General features: G+C 35.1%; 1 protein-coding gene across 1 annotated transcript; it reads left to right on the forward strand.

Annotated features, from left to right (window-relative positions):
* The first annotated feature begins 388 nt into the window (after positions 1-388).
* Positions 389-18147, forward strand: LOC129788649 (ras-related and estrogen-regulated growth inhibitor-like protein). Its single transcript, XM_055824878.1, has 6 exons — positions 389-865; positions 4474-4558; positions 7702-7859; positions 9083-9238; positions 11782-11950; positions 13157-18147. Exons 2-6 carry the CDS (start codon positions 4486-4488, stop codon positions 13291-13293), a joined length of 693 nt encoding a protein of 230 aa, XP_055680853.1. The 5' UTR covers positions 389-865; positions 4474-4485; the 3' UTR covers positions 13294-18147.
* Positions 18148-19219: the final 1072 nt, after the last annotated feature.

The following is a 19219-nucleotide window of genomic DNA, read 5'->3' on the forward strand; positions in this document are numbered from 1 at the left end:
GATTCCAAGTGGGCATTTCGAATGAAGAAAATTCTTTTCTCTAAAACTAAATATTTAGGTATAAAATGGAATGGTTTGTCCCTTGAAATTTATATGACTTCCCGTTCTTGAATATATAGTATTTATTTTTTCATCTCCAACTCCAAAAGAAAAATCTATTGAGTTTACGTGTCCTCACTCCAAATATCACCTTTCCATCAGGAAAATTCATCTGTGCGGTCACTTAAATGAGGGGAAATTCGTCGGCTGCATATACCCCACTTTGCGGGAGGGAATGGGAAACGCAGGCGCATATCCCAATGCCGGGTTCGCACTTGAAAATTCCCCAATCTCTATGGGAACGTTCAGCGACTCTTATAAATAGGAGATCATTCGTGATTTTCCTCTTAGTCTTCGGAAAAGTCTCAACCGGTGTTCAACGTTCTCTTTACAACAATAAATTTGTTGAAGAAGTTTAGTGGTTTTCCCGCATCAAACAATTTGTGATTCATACCAAGGAATTTTATATTTCGCATATGTGCTTTTGAATGTGCGAAACAAAAGGGATTCCTTTACACCATAGTAAAACAGTTGGCAAGCAGAAAAACCAACGAGTTTTCTGGCAAGAGACTGAATTTCAAAAGGAACATTATTTTGTTCCAAAATCTGCACGCGGTTACAATTTCATTTTATGAGTGAACGAGTGATTTTTTTTCCTCTGAAGACTTTGTGCTTTTATTGAGACAATACACACCACAAAGTGCTGTGTGAAGACATTTTTCACAAGAAGAGAAAAGAAAAAAATCTCTGTGAGTGGAGAAAAAGGAGTTCAAGTAACTCTCTCAAGCAAGAAAAGCTGACTCAAGAAGGGAATCTTATAGAAAAGGTAATTATTCCATTGCTCTGTGAAGTTTTTTTTTTTTTCGGGGAGAAGTTTTGAGAGAAACTCTAAGAGTATTGGGAGGGATAAAAAGGGCAGGAATAGTGTTATTTCAGCAAGTCAAACTCATCAAAAAGTTCTCTTAATTAATTAACTTTCACGGTCATGGTGCTTCTTTAGTTGCTACAGCAAGTTTGGCTTTTTCTCTCTCTCAGCAAATATTTGAAAGAAAATCATTTATTTGCACTTTAAAGAACAATTTTGTTCACTTGTCTGTGAATATTTCAATATTTCTCGGTGTTGCTTTTTTCATCAACGTATATTTCTCGATTTTATTGTGGGAAAATACTTTAAATGTCACAGAATGATATAAAATACTTAACATTAATACCCCCAAATTTTCACACATTCTCCAACCACATTTTCAATTGATGAAGATGCTGCATAAAAATGTCCAATGTGTCGCAAAATTCTTCCTCCTTTCCCCAAATTTATCGCATCGTCCTTCGTGAGATTTTTTTTTAAAACTTGCCATGAGGCGTGTGAGGTGGAGCAAAGAAGGCAATTTGTGTGCAACATTGTTGACAAATTTACAACAAATTCACTCAAGCAAGTGGAGCACGGGTACCAGGCGCCCCCATTTCCACACGCAGCACCAAAAATGTTGAAGCTTCCAAAGAGAAGTTCTGACTTGTTTAGATTCCCTCACCCTACTTTTATGGCATTGAGTGTTAACAGTTTGTGAAATAAAGCAAATTCAGCTGCACAATAATTAATTCACCGTGAAAACTCCCCCTCTGCAATTCATTATTCTGCCTTTTCACATAGACTGGGGTCATACCCATGAAGGATACCTACATTTCACTTAGAGATTTATTGTATTTATGTATTATGTTGTTATGTTTTAGTTAAATAATGGGGAGAAGAAAATTTTCAATGATGTCTCTGAAGGGAATTTTTGTTCTTTAAAATTTTTTGAGGAAATTCGTTTTATTTTATTTTTTTTTAATGAAATTTATTCAGGATTTCTTTTGCAAATTAGGAGCTATTAAATATGCTAATTAAGGGATGTTCCAAATAATTCAAACTTGAGGATTTTCGTAGTTAATTTTGAGGCAATTCTTCGATTACAAAATTAGCAATTAATTTTTAAATTAAAGGAATTAAGAAAAATCCTTTCCTAATTTATATATTTAAGCACAAAAACAGTCTGTCCATTCGATTCAATTTAACTCAATTCTTTAAAGGAAATTCAAAAATTTCCCTTTCAAATGGATTTTCCCAAAAAGTTATTCATTCAGTCTAATGATTTCCTAAAAAATAAACAACATTTTATGAAAATAACACAAATTCCGGAGCTTTTTCCCCCCACAAAGAAATAGGAAAAATTCTCTTTGGCACATTATGTTGGTTCATTTGGTGGGGCTTGAAGAAAAAAAATTCCTGTCGCCAGTTCTATGGGAAGCTTTAATAGCCGGGGCATCTTGCTTTCCTGTTATGCCAAAACTCCGACAGTCACACAATTTAAATAGTCATTTAATGTATTGACGCAAGTATATGGCTGCAGAACGAAAGAGGCTGCGTCTCTCACCCTCAGCTCCTCCAGAAATTTGTGTGGGTGCTTCGAAATGTTTATTTTTACTATATTTCATAAATAAATTTGTAAATGACTCCTTCATCCATTGATAGAAATACTTTTGTACTGCAACTATGTCTCATGTAAATAAGGAAGGAGTTTCACGCTGTAGCATCAAAAGAGAATCTAGGGTTGTTATATACCTACTTTTCTTTTTTGGATTGATCAAAATTTTGTGGCTATTTCGGGTGGTATCCCCTTTGAACTTCCGCCGAATGGAGTGGGAAATATTTTGGTGATGTGCGAATGTTGGCAAAAAAACGAAGAAACCACTGACAGAGGAGATGAAAAAAGAGTCTCTCTGCGTTAAAAATGATAAATTAACATTTTGAAAATAACAAGAGAAAAATGTATAAATAATACCCAATCATAGAACAGCTGTTCTCTGGCTTCTAATTCTAGCTAGGAGGGTGGGCTCTTGAAGGAAAATTTTCTACTGATTCCACACCTCTGTGGGGTTCCTTTGCATTACTCATTTTCCTTTTTTTATGACAAAATATCGTTTCCCCAACCCCTCCCCCCTATTCAAAAATTCTATCGCGAATTTTATAAATTAATTTGATCTAAGGTCAAAAGAAAAGAGAGGAGAGACAGACTAATGAAACATTAAATAGAATAAGAATGTATTTTGTAGATTAAATGTCGTCAAATTGAAAATGTTTTCCTCGTACTGACTGCCATAAGGAAAATACCATAGTCTTCCCACGCTTGTATTTCTTTCTGACATTTATATGCGTGTGTTTTCAGGGGGTGGATGGGGGGCAATATAAGGCATAAAATGGCTTTCTCTAAAATACATTCACAGCGGTATTTTCTCCTAGGTTTCACAGGAGGGAAATTGAATTTTTCACTTATGGTTTAGAAGAGACAAAAACCACACACCTCAATGTTTTTCCATAAGTGGGTATCATCCAAAGGTTAAGAGAGGAGGGGGGAGCACAAAAGTCCCATAAAGGGAATGTTTTACAAGAAAATCTCCTCACTGGCTTTGGCTCAATTTCAGCAACATTTTTATTGCATCTCCGTGCAATTGGTCATAAATTCCACAAGTGTGAATTGACTCACTAAAAATAGATAATTTAATTCCACTCTCTCTCTCTCGACACAGAGTTCTTATAGTGAAAATTCATGTTGGCACATTGGACTTGACTTTAATTGCATTTATATGAAAAATCTCAGTTTTATTGCTCCTCCGAGATTTTGCCTTCACAGCACTATATTTTCTTCCTTTTGCGTTAAATTGACTTGCGGGAAAAAAGGCTGCGGAGAAATGGTGAGAAAATTCTCGAGAAATAGTAGTAAAGTTAATTATGTAATGGTGGGAGTTCTGAGAATGGGAAAATCAACTTTATTACCCCCTCAATTTTGCCCTACTTAATAGGGTAGGTTGGAATTATGATTATTTTATAATTTAATTTTGAGATTTCCACCAAGAAACTCTTGAGAAAATTTCTTTTCATTTTTTTTTTCTGATTAACCATCAACCTCAATTGAAGGTTATTATCGGGAGAAAAGAAATGAAAATGTGGTATTAAATTGAAAGGAAAGAAACGATCGAAACACGCATCAGGGTATTTTATGATTGATTTCAAGAGAAGGTTATTGGGGTTCTCTTTAAAAATACAACTTGTCGATAAATATTAATGCCGTAAAATGATATTTATGTTTACAAAATGGCTTACCAAGTAATATATCCAACGAGGAATTTCCCTGAAAAATTTAAAGAATGCGGTTTACCGTATTGAAAAATAACATGAGTCATCGATGACCACACCTCCAGAATTTGTTGTGAGGAATTCCCATAAGATTTTCTTCTTGAATGGGGGAGTACGAGAATTGTGAATGAGTTTTCACTCTACGCACATTTTTTTTGCTCACTTGGTCAATTTTCTCAGTAAATATTGCTCAAATAAACATTAAATACCAATAGGTTAATCACACATATAGCAACTATATTTTTCTCCTCAACTATTTTTAGGTGCTTGCAAAAATGAAAACAGAGGATAAAAATGTACCACGAGTGAGGATTGCCGTTTTGGGAAATATCAACGTTGGAAAATCTGGTGAGAAAATTTCCTTTTGATTATTTAAATAATTTTTGGTGTAATGTAAATGATTTATGTGGGAGACTGTGGAGACGCCAGGTAAATGGAGACGCCTGGTTGTTTGAGATTCGCTATATATTCTCCCTTTTTGACGTTCGCAAAAGTGTTTATTTTCTGCCAAGTACTCCAAATTACCTTGTTAACGTAAATGAGTCAAATGAGCCGACAATTTAAGCTGGGAGTTATCTTCATAAAATACATCAACCCACCCACCCTTGTTTTATGGAACACCTTTTCACCTTTTCCCCGGGGATTTCCTTTCTCGTGACGACGTCACTTCTGACAATGATGACGACAGACATCTCACCATAAGGCTTTTTTTTCTCCATCCCACCCACATGTTTCTCCATTTTCTCTGTTGGTGTATCTTTTTTCCGCCCGTCGCACCGAATGAGGTATAACAACTCAATTGGGCAGAATCCGCGTATTGTTTGTTCTCACATCCTTTCTTCGTACTGAAACACTGCCTAAGGAGGAGAAGGAGAAAAAAAATGGGGGGAGAAGAGTTATTGAAGTACTTCAGAGAAATCCTCACTCTCCGCAATTCCTTCCATTTATTATTAACACAACAATATAAAAATTGACATTGTTCAATATACGTTGAGGGAAGAAACGTGGGTGAGGCGAATCTCACGAGGGGATTCACTAATAAATGATTACACCATATGAACGGCATCCAATGAAAATTGCTTTGTACTGCAGAGGAATTGTTGAGAATTGTCCTCGGCGGGTTCTTTTCTTTCTAAAATTAACTTTCCCTCATTGGGAAGTTACTTTATTAACACGAAGCCATACAAGGGGATTCAATAGATTCTTAATAGGGACGACAAAAAGCCTTTCAGAACCTCCATTGTATTACAATATGCTGATTATTGCATAAATTTTCTCAAGAGAGAGTATGACTTAACTTGTGAAAATTCCACATCATTGCAGAAATACCGAGGTTATATGATTTTCTCTTATGCAATAACAATAAAGCTTCAATTCTTTGAATTTATTGCATGAATACACCCAGGCAGAGCTTTCACGGAAAGCTTTATTATTTGATGGGTACATAATATAATGATATTTAATAAATTGCGCGGTATTGATTTATTATTCTTCGAAGAATTAATTTACAAGAGATTTGTAAAATTATTATGTTGCGGAGTAAACTATATATTTTCTATATGTAGGGTATAGGTTCACATTAAAGCTTAGACAGTGAAAATTAATTTAATTCAGTTTGTTCGAAGGTCACAAATACAGGGAAAGCGTGGTAAGCCGCATCATTCGATATTCAAAAATTAATTCTTCCCTAATAGAGCTGTAATTTGAAAATAATTCAGGGTTGGAAATTGTATAGAAGCCAACAATTTCAGCAATTAGTCCTGGTGGTTGATATATAGCAACCTCTATATGCTGTGGTGCTACATAACACATAATTGCCATGGGTATTATATCAAACACATGAACTGATTTCAAAATGTGAAACCCACCCGCAAAGTAATTGACCAAATTTGCAAATATTGTATATTTATAATGAAAAATCAAGGAATATTCTCTCGCTGTGGAAGTTTTAAACAACCACAAACCTTAATTTGCAAAAGGTAGACATTAGGGGGGAGTCATTGAAATTCCACACCTAGCTTTAAATTTGCCCCAGAAAATCCCGCAGTCATAAAATGTGTGGATTAGGTTGATGGAAAGGCCCATGAAACACCCACAATGAGAAAGTGGTTTTCCACTTTCTCCCACTAACATCGATTGTTGGGGAAAAGGAGTGTGGAAAAAAATTGTGTTAATTGACGTGTGAGATTTTATGGGCAAGAAAAACCCGCCTGTTCCACCACAGGAGGAGTGCACAGACGAAGAGAAAAAAATGCGCGCGAATGTAAATAAATAAATTGATAGATTAGAACATTTTTCTCGAGGGGAAAGGAAATGTAGGTTAATATATTTCAAGTTTGATTTTCCCAAAAAAAAAAAAGAATTTTCCCCACTTACACACATTTTCACATTTTCTATGAGAAATAAGCAATTAACACCAATTGACCCGAATTTGAAAAACACTCGAAATTGATGCCTCTCTTCAGTGCGATGGTTCCTCTCGGACTTCCCCTTTTCCCTGTGAAAGAATGAGAAAAGTTCTCAGCAGCATAAACTGTGCCATTAATTTTCACAATAACAAATTCCTATCTCATTTTTGATTTACTCCCAAAACACACAGAGAATGGGTGGAAAATGACTTTTTTGTTCCTATTTTTCCCCCTTTCTCTTCCATCCGTTGCCGCGCACGTATATTTTGCAATATTCATGAGGTTTGCCCCGTGCTTGAAATTTAACTTTCTATATCCTACTTTCACTTTGTTTTTCTCCATTCAATATTATATAGAATTTATATTACAAAAATGAGATGAATGTTTTTATAAGAAAATCCTCTCCCACAAAGATATTTTTCTCCAATTTGCGATTCAACATTATTTTTTTTTAAAACATTCAACCCCGTTTTTTGCTGGTGCTTGAGCATCCTCACAGAGATAAGCTTTCGTGAGGATATTCTCAATATTTGGCAGTGAATAAACACCGGCATATGCGCTCAAATGGACCGGAAAATTACATTGACCTCTCACTCAATTACATTTTACATTTTTTTTTCGCAATATGTTATAATAACTCCTTTTGCTATATTATAAACACAAAGTTATATTCAATTTATATTCCTTTGGTTGGCATTTCTCACATATGTACATAGAATTTCATTTCTCAATAGCATGGAAACTGGGTTAAGGACATCATCGTTATAATAGACGACTGATTGTGTGAGAAAAAAATAAGAGAAACTCTTGAGATGCTCACAAAGTGATATTTCGTATACAATTTCCGACAGATCTTCCAGAAAGTTAAGGCCACTTAAACAGACACTTTTCTTTGGGGGAAAAAAGAAAAATAAATTAACACACATTTATCGTCCCCCGTATATTACTCAATCTTCTCCCTTATATGGGCATGATGGTGTGTAAATTGAGATGAGAATGATGTGGGTGAATCATAAATTAATTGGAATAATTTGGCTTAGCGAAGCACTTAATAAAATATTGGAAATATTTTCTTTATTTCAGCACTCACCGTGAGGTACTTAACGAGACGCTTCATCGGTGAATATCGCTCAAATACAGACCTCCTCTACCGACAGACAATCTCCCTCGACAGTGGGCTTCTTGATGTTGAGATTGTGGACATTTCGGTGGAAGGAGAGGCAGATTTCCCACTAGAACAGGTAATTCCCTCCTCTTATAAAAAAATATATATATGTATACTTCCGCCCCAAATCGCCCGCACACGTGATAATTTCCGTTACCGCATCCGCTCTTGATTGCCATTGATCTCTTGTGCCATGATTGGGGTATACACTCGGAGAAAACTGTGTCAACACATGCGGAAATGTGGTGGCTTTTGTGAGACAGGAAGCTGTATATATTTTGTTTGAAAATACTTGCACTAGAATTTCATAATTCACTCGAATAGGTTAATTAGCCTCGATTTGGCTCTATACTGGGCCTCTTTTAGCTATGTAGTTTATATACAATGTTGTTTTGTTGTCCAAGATTCTTCCAGGAAGGGCAATTTTCAACTTAGGAGCTTTATTAAATCTTTAGCCTAAATTCCAATTAGATTTTGAAGAATTTTGTATTACGTGGAACTGGAATTTATGCTAAAGTTCTTGTTGTTTTCTCTTCCTTTTGCACTTCAAAGAATAAATTGTTTGAAAGAAAAATATTTTAAGGTAGATTTTCTCATATTAGGAGATACGAATAAATAATAAAAATTCCCACAGCTCAAAGAGAATCGAATATATATACAATTTGCTTCTCACAGCAAGATGGTTGTCTGGTATTTGTCCTTGGGAGTAAAATCTCTCTTTAATGAACTTCTCAATCTTCTCAATGAACAAAGATTTGTTTTAAATAATCGCTTCTTATATAAACACAAAAGTATTCAATTGAGGATTATATAATTTGCAAAAAGTTGAATCTTCATTAAATTCACATAAAATTAATTTAAAAGAAAATCTCTCTCAAGGTAAGAGACATTTGCACATCATTTTTTTTACCTACAAAAGACAATGTTTTAGTTTAATCGTTACGAGGATTTTAAATTAAATTGAAATTGCTTATTTAAATGTCTTGAAATTACCAATTTTCGATCTTTTCCGCGTTCTTCAAAACTTTCTAAAACAAGAAATTAATTTAATTCAAATAAATTAATAGTTTCTCAGTTAATTTTATTCCTATATTTATTACTTCCTGTGTATTGAAAACAAACACAAAATTCTTGTTGGAACTCAACTTTGTTTCACAATGTAATAAGAAATGTTTTCTCTGAGTGTATTATATACATTTTCTTCTCACTAAATGAGATGCTTTTATTTGCTTTTAAAGCTCAATATGTTTTCCGTATTGATTGAAAATTACAAAGATTTTTATGGATTTTTCTTTGCAGATTCAGTGGGCAGATGCATGCCTAATTGTCTACAGTATTACGGATAAATCGAGCTTTGACTATGCAAGTAAGAGCCTGGCTGAGCTGAAAGCCCTACAAAATGCCCCATTTGCATACCTAATTGGAAATAAGGCAGATCTTGACCATTTACGTGCGGTAAGTCTTCTCCCATACTTTTCCATTTTCCATTCTCCTCGAAACCATGATCTTGACATTAAACACGTGCTGCAGCCACAGCCTTATTTTGAGCTTCGCGCACCCTCAAACACGAGACGCAAGGAAATGGTCATGTTGCAAATAATGTGGGGCCCGTGAAGATGTGTAAACATCACACTCATCATGGGTATTTTCTTTCCTAAAGCCATTCGGGAAAATCCAATGGAATTTTCGCTGTAATTTCAAGTTTAACTTCCTTATTTGCTTTGATGAGTTTTACGGGAGGAGCTACTAAATCATTCAATGCGGAGGGATTAATCAAGTTCAATGTTTATTTGTGCCATCACACACCCCCCTCACCGAAAAATCAACACCTTTTTCCCGCATCTTTTGCACGTTGGAAATTGCACTACGCACAAAATTAATCCCAATGAGTCAAAGTATTTTGAAATTTAGGAATTAAAATAACTCTTCTATTTTCCTTTCTGTTTTGTATTTACCCGAAAATTTCTATATTTATTAATACAAATATTTAGTTAAATAATAAATTTTATTAAATAAATTTTCAATGTGAATTTAATTCTGGATATTAAGAGATCAATTCCGTTGTACGTTATAAGAAAAATCCTTAAATAAATAAATAAATTTGGGGAGGAGAAATGATTTTTTTTATTGAAAAGGGGCGCCTCAACTGGAAGACAATCCAAGAATAAGAAAGAAAATAAACAGATATAATAATTTTGTTTCTTAAACAAATCATTTTGTGCTAAAAATGTCTCAAATAAATCTTTTTCTCTCTCTCTCATATCCTTTATCAAGAGGATGTTTTTCTTTTGGGAGAAGATTTTGTGACTTGGATGGAAAACAAACGAAACATTTAAGAGAATGAGTGAATTTTGTACTCACTACCGTTGGATTTTTGATCTCTTTTTATTTAGTTGGTTTTTATGTAAATTTTGCCCCAGAATATTGTGTGAAGAACAAAACAAATTAAGCACAATTCTCATTGAACATTTAGTAGGTTAATATGTAGTTGGGAAAATATTATTCTGTTTTTGTATTAAAATCAAGATGGAAATAGTTTCAATTGGGAGAAAAAAAATCTTTTAAATAAAATTAGTATTCTAAAGCTCTTTAACTTTAAGTTCATTAAAAGTTCTAAAGTCATTATCTAAAGAAAAATTTACATGGGCACACCCACAATTTAATTCTACCAGTGTACCCACGAGTTCCTTAGAAACAGTATCAAAATAGAAATATTTTGTGCAATTGTATCGCATGAAAATTGAATTTTCTTCCTGGAAAAATGAGGCTTATTCCGTGAAAATGAATTCCCTCCTAAAATCACGCATTAATATTTCCTGTGAAATTTGACAGAGGGTGGTGTACTGTGAAAGTAAAAAAAAATCTGCAAGAGATTCTCGTGGTGATAAATGATGACACAAATGAGATCGATTTTCACGGAAATTAGAAACACGCGATGGGTGAGGAAAAGGACGAAAACATCCTCCTTAATTGAATCCCATCATTTACTGCTCATTTCATATACGGGGAGTTTGCGAAGCGCCACTTGAGGGATCTCTCGTGGGAATTCGCATGTTAATTTACAAGGAGGAGGTTGGGCGTGGTACGGAATAAGAGAAAATCATGGAAAATCATTAGGCGTTCTCACCACACTGGATTATCCTTCGAGGACTCCTGCTGTGCGTCTATGGGGAGACAATGTCTTCATTGCAAATTAATTTCGTGGTTGTAGCTGCTGTTAGACAAAAACTTTGGATATAGCTGGGGGGGGGGTGTGATTGGGGGTCCTTTCTCTACATTCGCACAAGGAGGAGGCTCGCTAAAGGGAAAGCATAATCAATATTTATAGATGGTTGAATTGTTCCCATTTAAGGGAGCCAAGAGCAATGAACTCTCTCTCCGTGTGGGCTTTTGGGAACAATGCTCTATGATACGAGAAAAGGGAGGTTTGGCATACACACAGATGATGGGCACATGGGGGGTGGTGTGAGAATAAACATGAAATTGATGTGAAGAAAACCTCTACGGTATTTTCCCTAATGTGTCCTTCGTTGTTGCTGAAATATTGAGGATGATTTCCCAAGACCGACTAATTGAGAAAATATTTGAATAATATTTTTTTTACACACGAGCACACCTCCACCCGTGGATAGCACGCGTTTTCACGTATATGACATGAACTGAAAACCGTGAATATCATTTCTAGGGCATTTGAATGGCTCTTTCGCAATTTTGGCTCTCTCGCAGCCGTATCAATTCAAAAGCGGAACACCCTTCTGGCGCCAAATCCCATTCACAGATCCCACGGTGTTTATTTTATTATAAAGGAGATGCGAGGCTGTGTTTTGGCTGCTTCTGAACAATTACAACATGAGTCAATGCTGAAGAGCATAAAGTAGCACGCTCGTGGAATTTCCACGCGTGAATATTAATTTTTCCCGCCGTGCCCTTCATGTGAGGAATTTCGCATATTGGTCATTATGCTCAATATTTGCATTTTTTCCTGTCCTTTCTTGTAGGTCTCTGAAAGTGAAGGTGCAAAATTGGCGGCATCGTATGGGATTGGATTCTGCGAAGTATCCGTTGCGGAAAATTCCCCAGCACTCTACAAAGCATTCGAGAGGATATTGAGCGAATCGAGAGCTCGTCCTGTGAAGCAGAGGAAATTTTCAGTGAGCAAAATGATTGGTGAGTGTAATTTCTTGTTAACTTTTCTCATTTATATGCACACACGACAGAGTTGAGGTGCTTCAGATTGCAAAGATGAAGATTCTAAAGATTATTGATTAAAGAATTTTCCAATGAAAGTTATTGACGACCGTGGTGTTTGTGAATGAAGAATTTTCTCGGAAAAGCGTTCAAGATGTTTTTTTTTTGTAAGAAACGTTGCGTTTTTCTTGCCTTTTCCCGCCTTGGCCGCTTTTCCGATCAAATTCTTCATTCACTTAAGGAATTTTCCATTTAATTTTATTCGAGTAAAATTCATTAAGATTTAAATTCTGATTGATTTCTTTAAGTTGTAGTAAATGCAGCATTTTTCATGAATCTGTTTCTAATTAATTCTAAAACAAAACGCAGTTTTAATGCAATCCAGCGACGCTTCAATTAATTATATTATCATTTTCAAGTTCAATTAAAAAGAAAAAAAAAATGTTTGGAAAATCAGATTTTGCAGGTAAACTTATTATTTTTAAAGTTGTAATGAATGCTGTAATTTTTTTAAATGAATTTCTTCTCAATTAAACTGTTGTTTTTATGCAATCCAGCGACGTTTCAGTAAGTTTTTTTTTAATCTTCTGGCTGAATTGCAAAGTAAATGTTTTGAAAATCAGACTGCGGGACCACCATTTTTTCCAATAAAAAATTTCTTTATCTAAAGAATTTTGAAAATTATTATAAGTTAGACATAACTTTTTTAGAAGGCTGAAAATGAATCTGAAAATATTCCAAATATTTTATTCCCTCAATTTCACAGCTTCTTTATATTTTTATCACACATAAATTAAAAATTAACATCGCTCAGATCTCATAAATTTTTTATCCAATATTTGATATTAAAGAATTCCTTTAGACTCACGTCAAAAATAGCGCGCGAGAGTGAAACCTTGATAGTCAATGTTTGAGCAATCAAGCGTGTTGAAGATATAATTTTATTCGTTTGTTGAAAAAGGCTCGAGATGTCTGAAAATTCTTCTCACAACATAAGAATTAACATGAAAATTCCCCATTAAATCTTTAATCTTGAATCCTTTTTGGATACACTCACACGTATCCTTGTCAACTCTGTTAGGACGTGCTGTGTGTGTGGAAAATCCCCAGCAAAGGCGGGATGTTTGTGCAGAATACCAGAAGAGTTTATCATCAACAATATTATGTTTAATATTTATTCCGCAGGCACATTGATAGGGAGTAGTGCACCCAAGCCCATCCAGATAACACAAGGAACTGTGGTGCCATGCCACAAGGGTGATTTGCATAAGTCGCGTGTACTGAAGCGACGCCAAGCATTTGCAGCCACCATATCGCTATGACAAACCAACAGATTGACGGCAAGTAGCCCAAGCGATTGCTAAATGGACTCATCCATGTTTAGCTGGGTGAGAGGAATTGAATGCCAAATAACTCTTTTGCAACTTTGGCTCCCCAAACCCTCCTCACAGTGAGACAGTGGAAATTTACCGCGATTTACTTTCCACCACCAACTGCTATTGTCTCCACTGAGGCGTGTTGCAGCATCATCGACATTATTTTCTATTTTATTTCACATATTTTTTTTTATAAAATAGAGATAAAGTGAGACGAGATTGTAATTGCTAGCGACAGCATCAAATGCGTATCACACACAATGATTGGTGTGTGGAGACTCTCTGTAATATCGCTGGCAATCGGATTCGACAGCCATCCGTGGAATTTTCGCATTGCACGTCAATGCCTCTCAAATGGCGCATGAAAATTCTATTAATTGTTCCATCCTCCATATAGCTGAGGGGATGGTTACATTGAAAAGCTCATCAATCAAAACCAATTTTCATTTTTTATTTATATTCACTTCTTTTTTTTGCTTGACCAACGCAATATGGAAGGAAATTACATTGTGATGATGAAACATAATAGCAGATTGATGCTGCTCAATGTTTGATTTTTTTTTACATCTCAAATCACATTGAAGGACTCTCTCGTGCGCCGAGATGGCTCATTTCGAAATTGTCCTACATTCACTGTCCAATTGGGAAGTCAAGCTGCGACTGAATAGCCCAAAGCGCGAAGGAGTTGTTGTGTGCTCGAGGAGCACCAGAGAGATCCACGCAAAAGCATAATAACAATAATAATATTCTATATAGGATTATTTAGCATCAATGTGGCGTATGTCTCCATCAAACGTTAAAATATGTATCATTAGCATGTATTTTGTCGTTTTCTTATCCACACGCAAAGAATTTTGTTTTAAAAATAGGAGAAGAAAATTCTTTTCCTCCCCCGTCCGCCATCAGATAGAAATCTCTTTCGCACGCAATTTTTCCTGTGGCAATATAACTCTTTTGCTTGTATTTTCCCGGTGTGGTTGAAACTCCAATCTGCGCGACACTCTCGTGGCAATGAAATATCCCACATTTTTTTTTCTGACGATTCTATATTGCCCCCAAAGTGATTGAGAAAGAGTTTTCTTCTGCAATGGAAAAGACATTTTCTTCGCACTTTAGCTCAAACAAAAAAATAATCTTGAGTAGAAAGAGAAGAACATGAAAATGCCATTTACTCTTGTTTCTTAAGAAAAAACAAATATCATTGATTTTATTGCACAATTTAGCGTTTAGGATGACTTGAGGAGAGAGTGGAGATGAAAAATGTGAGGTAAAAGAAAAAAAAAGAAAATCTCTGTTAAAATGTTTTCATTAAGAAAAAACACACAAAGAATGACCTCAAGTTGAACAAACTTTCGCAATTTCTTCAACACAAGTGCAAAAGGAAAAGAAAAGCTGTCTTGTGCGAAGGAAAATGATGTGAAGAGTAATTAAAGTTTATCTCCTTATCCCCCCAAAAATTACCTGATTATATCATATTGATATTAGTAAAAAAAATAATTTTTTCCTCCATAATTTAAGCCTAAAATATAAATTTTCAATATAGAATTTAAGGGCATACAATTGAATGCACAAAAAAAAATAATTCACGGAGGGGCTTTTACCAGAAATGGAGGCGCCTGGTTACTATCTCACTTTGTCTTCTTCGTATAAATAAGCACTCAATTATTTTAAAGAACTCCGCGCCAGTCAATAACCTATCGTGTGCGAATTATTCATCAAATAGCACATATGTGCAGTAACATGATGTATATTTACGTGGATTCCTTGCAAGACCTACAAAAAAATTCCATTTCACCCAATACAAAAGGTTTTCTCGCGCTAAAAAGTATATAACTTTCCCCAATTTGAAGTTATATATTCTGTGCAAGAACACAAAAAACACATGCAATGAATGCAGGGGTGGGCGATTGTTTACACTTTATACGTCGGAAATGGGAATTTTACAAATTATTTCTCATGTGAGTCACGTGAAAAATTGTTGGAAATTCCTCTGGGAAAACGTGGTAATTGTTTGTTGGATATTTTCCTCTCTGATTCATTTAATTAATTAATTTTTTTCTTACAAATCATTTTTAAAAATTCCAAGAGCTTTTAGAAAAACTTTTAATATTTTGTAAAAATTCAATCCTCATAATTTGATTCAAGAATTATTTTAAAATCCTTTTGAAAAATTAAGAGAATTAACTATGCAATATGCAAAGAAATTGCAGTGGAGGCGCCGGGTGACAACCAGGCGTCTCCATGCAATAAATATTAAGACAAAGATTCCACGATTTTTTTGCATAAATAAAATAAAACCTTTTGAACTTTCTTAACCCACTTATGCCCGTTAAATCCCTTTCATCTATTGTTTACGCGTATGTATAAAGTGTAATCAATGCAGTCAATGCAAGACATCACGCAGACACCACCTCGTCACGAGACGTAATAAAAGAAAACATCTTTTCTGTGCAAAAAACGCGAAAAATGCGGAGAAGGGAAAATTGTTGAAAAAAAAATCTTTCTTGTGCATTTTTTGTTCTTTCAAAGTACCTCACTCTTGCCCAAAATGGTGAGTGTGTGTTCTTTGGAATGTGCTGAAAAAGGTGGTGTGTCATCAAAAAAGGTGCGAAGGCGAAAAAATGGGTTGACAAAATTTTTCAACATTTTATTGCATGTTTATTTTTTAATGACAAAAAAATTCGCGTGACATGAATTTTGCGAGGGTGGTGGCACCCGGCGTGGACACACGAGGTCCCCCGTGGGAACTTTTTTTCCTCATCGTATTTTTTATTGCACCTCCACGTACCCCAAATACCAGATGAGGCGGGAATTGAGGATAGATTCCAATCTGGAAACTATTAAAAAAGCAAAAAAAAATGGAAACGTGTGTATGAGAAAATTCTTCATTTTCTTGAGTGTTTTCTTTTTGTCTCATCAACATTATAAAACATACGTATTTGTGGTGTTTTGCCCACCCACATTAATCACACACGTCCAGCTGAAAAATAAATATTGGATAAAATAATGTTGAGCAATGGTGTTAAACAAACAAAGTCGGAAGTTGAGAATTCCGTGCTGGCGACACTCTCTAGTGGACTTATCTCTCTTGCTCTCTACGCATTCTATACGCATACAAATACACGGGCTAGAGTGCTGATTTTTCCCGCAGTATCACGGCGTGGAAATCCATCAGCACATCATAACGGCGAGGAGATCCCCAAACAACCCATTAATTAGTCTGATTATTATATTTGAGGATTAAAAAATAGCGCCGATTGGGTTAATCACGCACGGGGTACCAGCGCCACCAAATGACGTGTGTGCCCGTGAATGGGTTGTAGGAAAAATTTTATAAATGAGAAGGATTGAGAGATTTTTAATTCGTTGTGATTGCGACGGAATTTCTTGAGCACCGGCGACGCGCCAGTGATATTTTTGTCAACCCAAAGATACTTGGCGACTTTCCTCCACCGCATGCGAAGAAAGAAGTTTTCCCAGCTGCCCCCTTGCCCGCATTTTAACTGCGTTTTTCTCTTTGGGTATTTTTTCTTGTGGGTCTTGCTAGAACCATCAACCAAAACAGGGAGAATATTAGAGAAAATTCTACTAGTGCACGATAAGCACACGTTTTGTAAACATTTTAGCAACTATTTTTAACCACAAATACGAAGAAGAATTTTTGAAGCCCCTCAAAGATTTTTTTTTTGTTAAAAATAATTTACCAAATTGTAAGAATTTTTTTGTATGAATCTTGTAGATTTTACTAGAAGATTATTTAGAGAGAGAAGAAAAAACATTTTAAATGCAGCTACTTTGAATTTATTATATACATAGATATTGCCTTTAATTGAAGGACTTGAGCAAGGAGAAGCTTTTGAAAGCTCCTTGGAATAAAGACAATTTGGGACATTGTCATTTTATTTAAAAGCATATCGACATTCGGATTGTTTCCAAAAGAATTTTTGAAAAACAATGATATAACATTTTAATCAAAAAATTACCTATAAAAATATTTATTCCAGGTAGCTGGATTCTCATGTGAAATGCAATTTTGTGAAAAATTTTATAATGATAGAAAATCAAGAAAAATTGAATTTTCACATGAGAATGCAATTACATTAATTAGAAAATTATTTCGGAAGAAAGAAAAATCAAATGAAATTTTCGTTCCATCCAGTAATTAAAAAAAAAGAATAAAAAAGATACTCAACATTTTTTGTCTCTTAAGGAGGAATATGAAGAATTTTATACATTTCAATGTAGCTAGAATTTGAAGAAAAACGTTTTTACAGCGAATTAAAATTGAAAAGGCCTCAAAGAATGTTTTTTTTTTAAACTCCCCTGCAAAAGAAAAGAAAAAGCTTAAAGAATTTTCTTTTCCCCAAGGGGAGATGAATGAATTTATTAGGTAAAAAAAAATACTCTAGAAAAAAAATAGAGTTGGAAGATTGAACAAATCTGGCTGTGATAACGTTTAGGAAAAAGAAGAAAAAATAACATAAAATGAATGAAAATTCTCGAGCAGAAAATTCACAAAATATCAAATATGGATGATTGTTGTGCAAAAAAAAAGGAAAAGGATGCAATATGGCCCGAGAATAAATCGTGTAATTCCTACATGAGATGTTTAAATAAAAAAATAAATTATATATAGGATAAAATGCTGTTTTTTATCTATACATTATATTGTGAATTTATTAAGAATTATTACTTGCATACAATTACATACAAGGAAAAAAATTGTAAATGATGAAATTAAAGGAAATATATCCACATGTTGGAAAATGGAAAAATAAATAAATCTTGTGAATGTGGAAATTTTCGGATCTTTTTCCTACTTATTTGTTTATGTTTATCCCCGCATCCATAATAGCTTGTGCGGTGCCTTACCAATGCTGGGATTTTCACCAACTTTTCCTGCACGTTGCATTCCATGCGCGCGCGCGGGGAGATTTTTCTTTACACTTTCAGCATCTTTTTGGCGATGTGTTTGTTTGAAAATTGTGGACTCAACTCTTGTGCAACAACATTGCGGATAGATACATGGCATTTCCTCTTGTCTAATGGCACACAATCGCCCCACAGTGCAGCGTGCACGAAGAAAATAGCACGCGGGATTAGGGCGGACCGCGTTGTGAGAGTGAGGAAAATCTCTCGTGTACGATATGAAGGAATGTGGAGATCTCAATCTGCATGCAAGTTTGATGCCTCTCGCGTGAAGTGCGCGCGGGTTTAAATTTAGAAAAACAGGGAATCAGCATACCGCCTATATTTGCAATTGTATAGATATTGAATGATGCTGCTGCCGCTTAATCGCGGCCACTGTGCAGATGGAGCTTGATGATGCAGTCAAATAACCATGACCGAAGCACTAATCTTCTTTACTCGCATCTAAATAATTCAGCTTTTGAGGAAATTGGATAGTGTACGTGGAATTTCTCACACACAAAATCAATTTCTCAAGGAGATGAGACCTAAATTCTTCTCGCAACATACCCCTTCCCTCATCCTCTCGCCGCATCCGCTCTTTTGTATGATTCAATGCAGGGATTCTCAGGAATTCATTACATAAAATGCAACAAAAAAATCCTTCTTTTAGCACTTTTTTTTTCAAGCCACTGCACCAATGAATATTGCATAAGTTGGAGAAAATATGCAAAGAAAAAGAAGAAATATTTCCCAAGAATTTTGCGATTTGTGAACTCTCCTGATGCAAGCACGTGCCTTTATGCTTTAAGTGCCTCAATGACAGTGAGATATTTCGTGACATTCAGCGTGGAGAGTTCAGCGACTTGTACTTGAAGAAATTCCCAAAGTTCATGTGAATTCCAGTGAAATTATTTTGGAAATGGTACAACAATTTAGAGGTAAATAGACTTTTTATTGCTCT

The sequence above is a fragment of the Lutzomyia longipalpis genome, chromosome 2 (genome assembly GCF_024334085.1).
Source record: "Lutzomyia longipalpis isolate SR_M1_2022 chromosome 2, ASM2433408v1".
Classification (NCBI taxonomy): domain Eukaryota; kingdom Metazoa; phylum Arthropoda; class Insecta; order Diptera; family Psychodidae; genus Lutzomyia; species Lutzomyia longipalpis.

What these genes read in the sequence shown, in the direction of transcription:
- LOC129788649 (XM_055824878.1), top strand. Translation starts at nt 4,486, where the DNA reads ATGAAAACAGAGGATAAAAATGTACCACGAGTGAGGATTGCCGTTTTG. An exon ending in CAGATTTCCCACTAGAACAG is followed by an intron (nt 7,860 to 9,082) that starts GTAATTCCCTCC and finishes TTTTCTTTGCAG; the next exon opens with ATTCAGTGGGCAGATGCATG. An exon ending in TTCAGTGAGCAAAATGATTG is followed by an intron (nt 11,951 to 13,156) that starts GTGAGTGTAATT and finishes TTTATTCCGCAG; the next exon opens with GCACATTGATAGGGAGTAGT.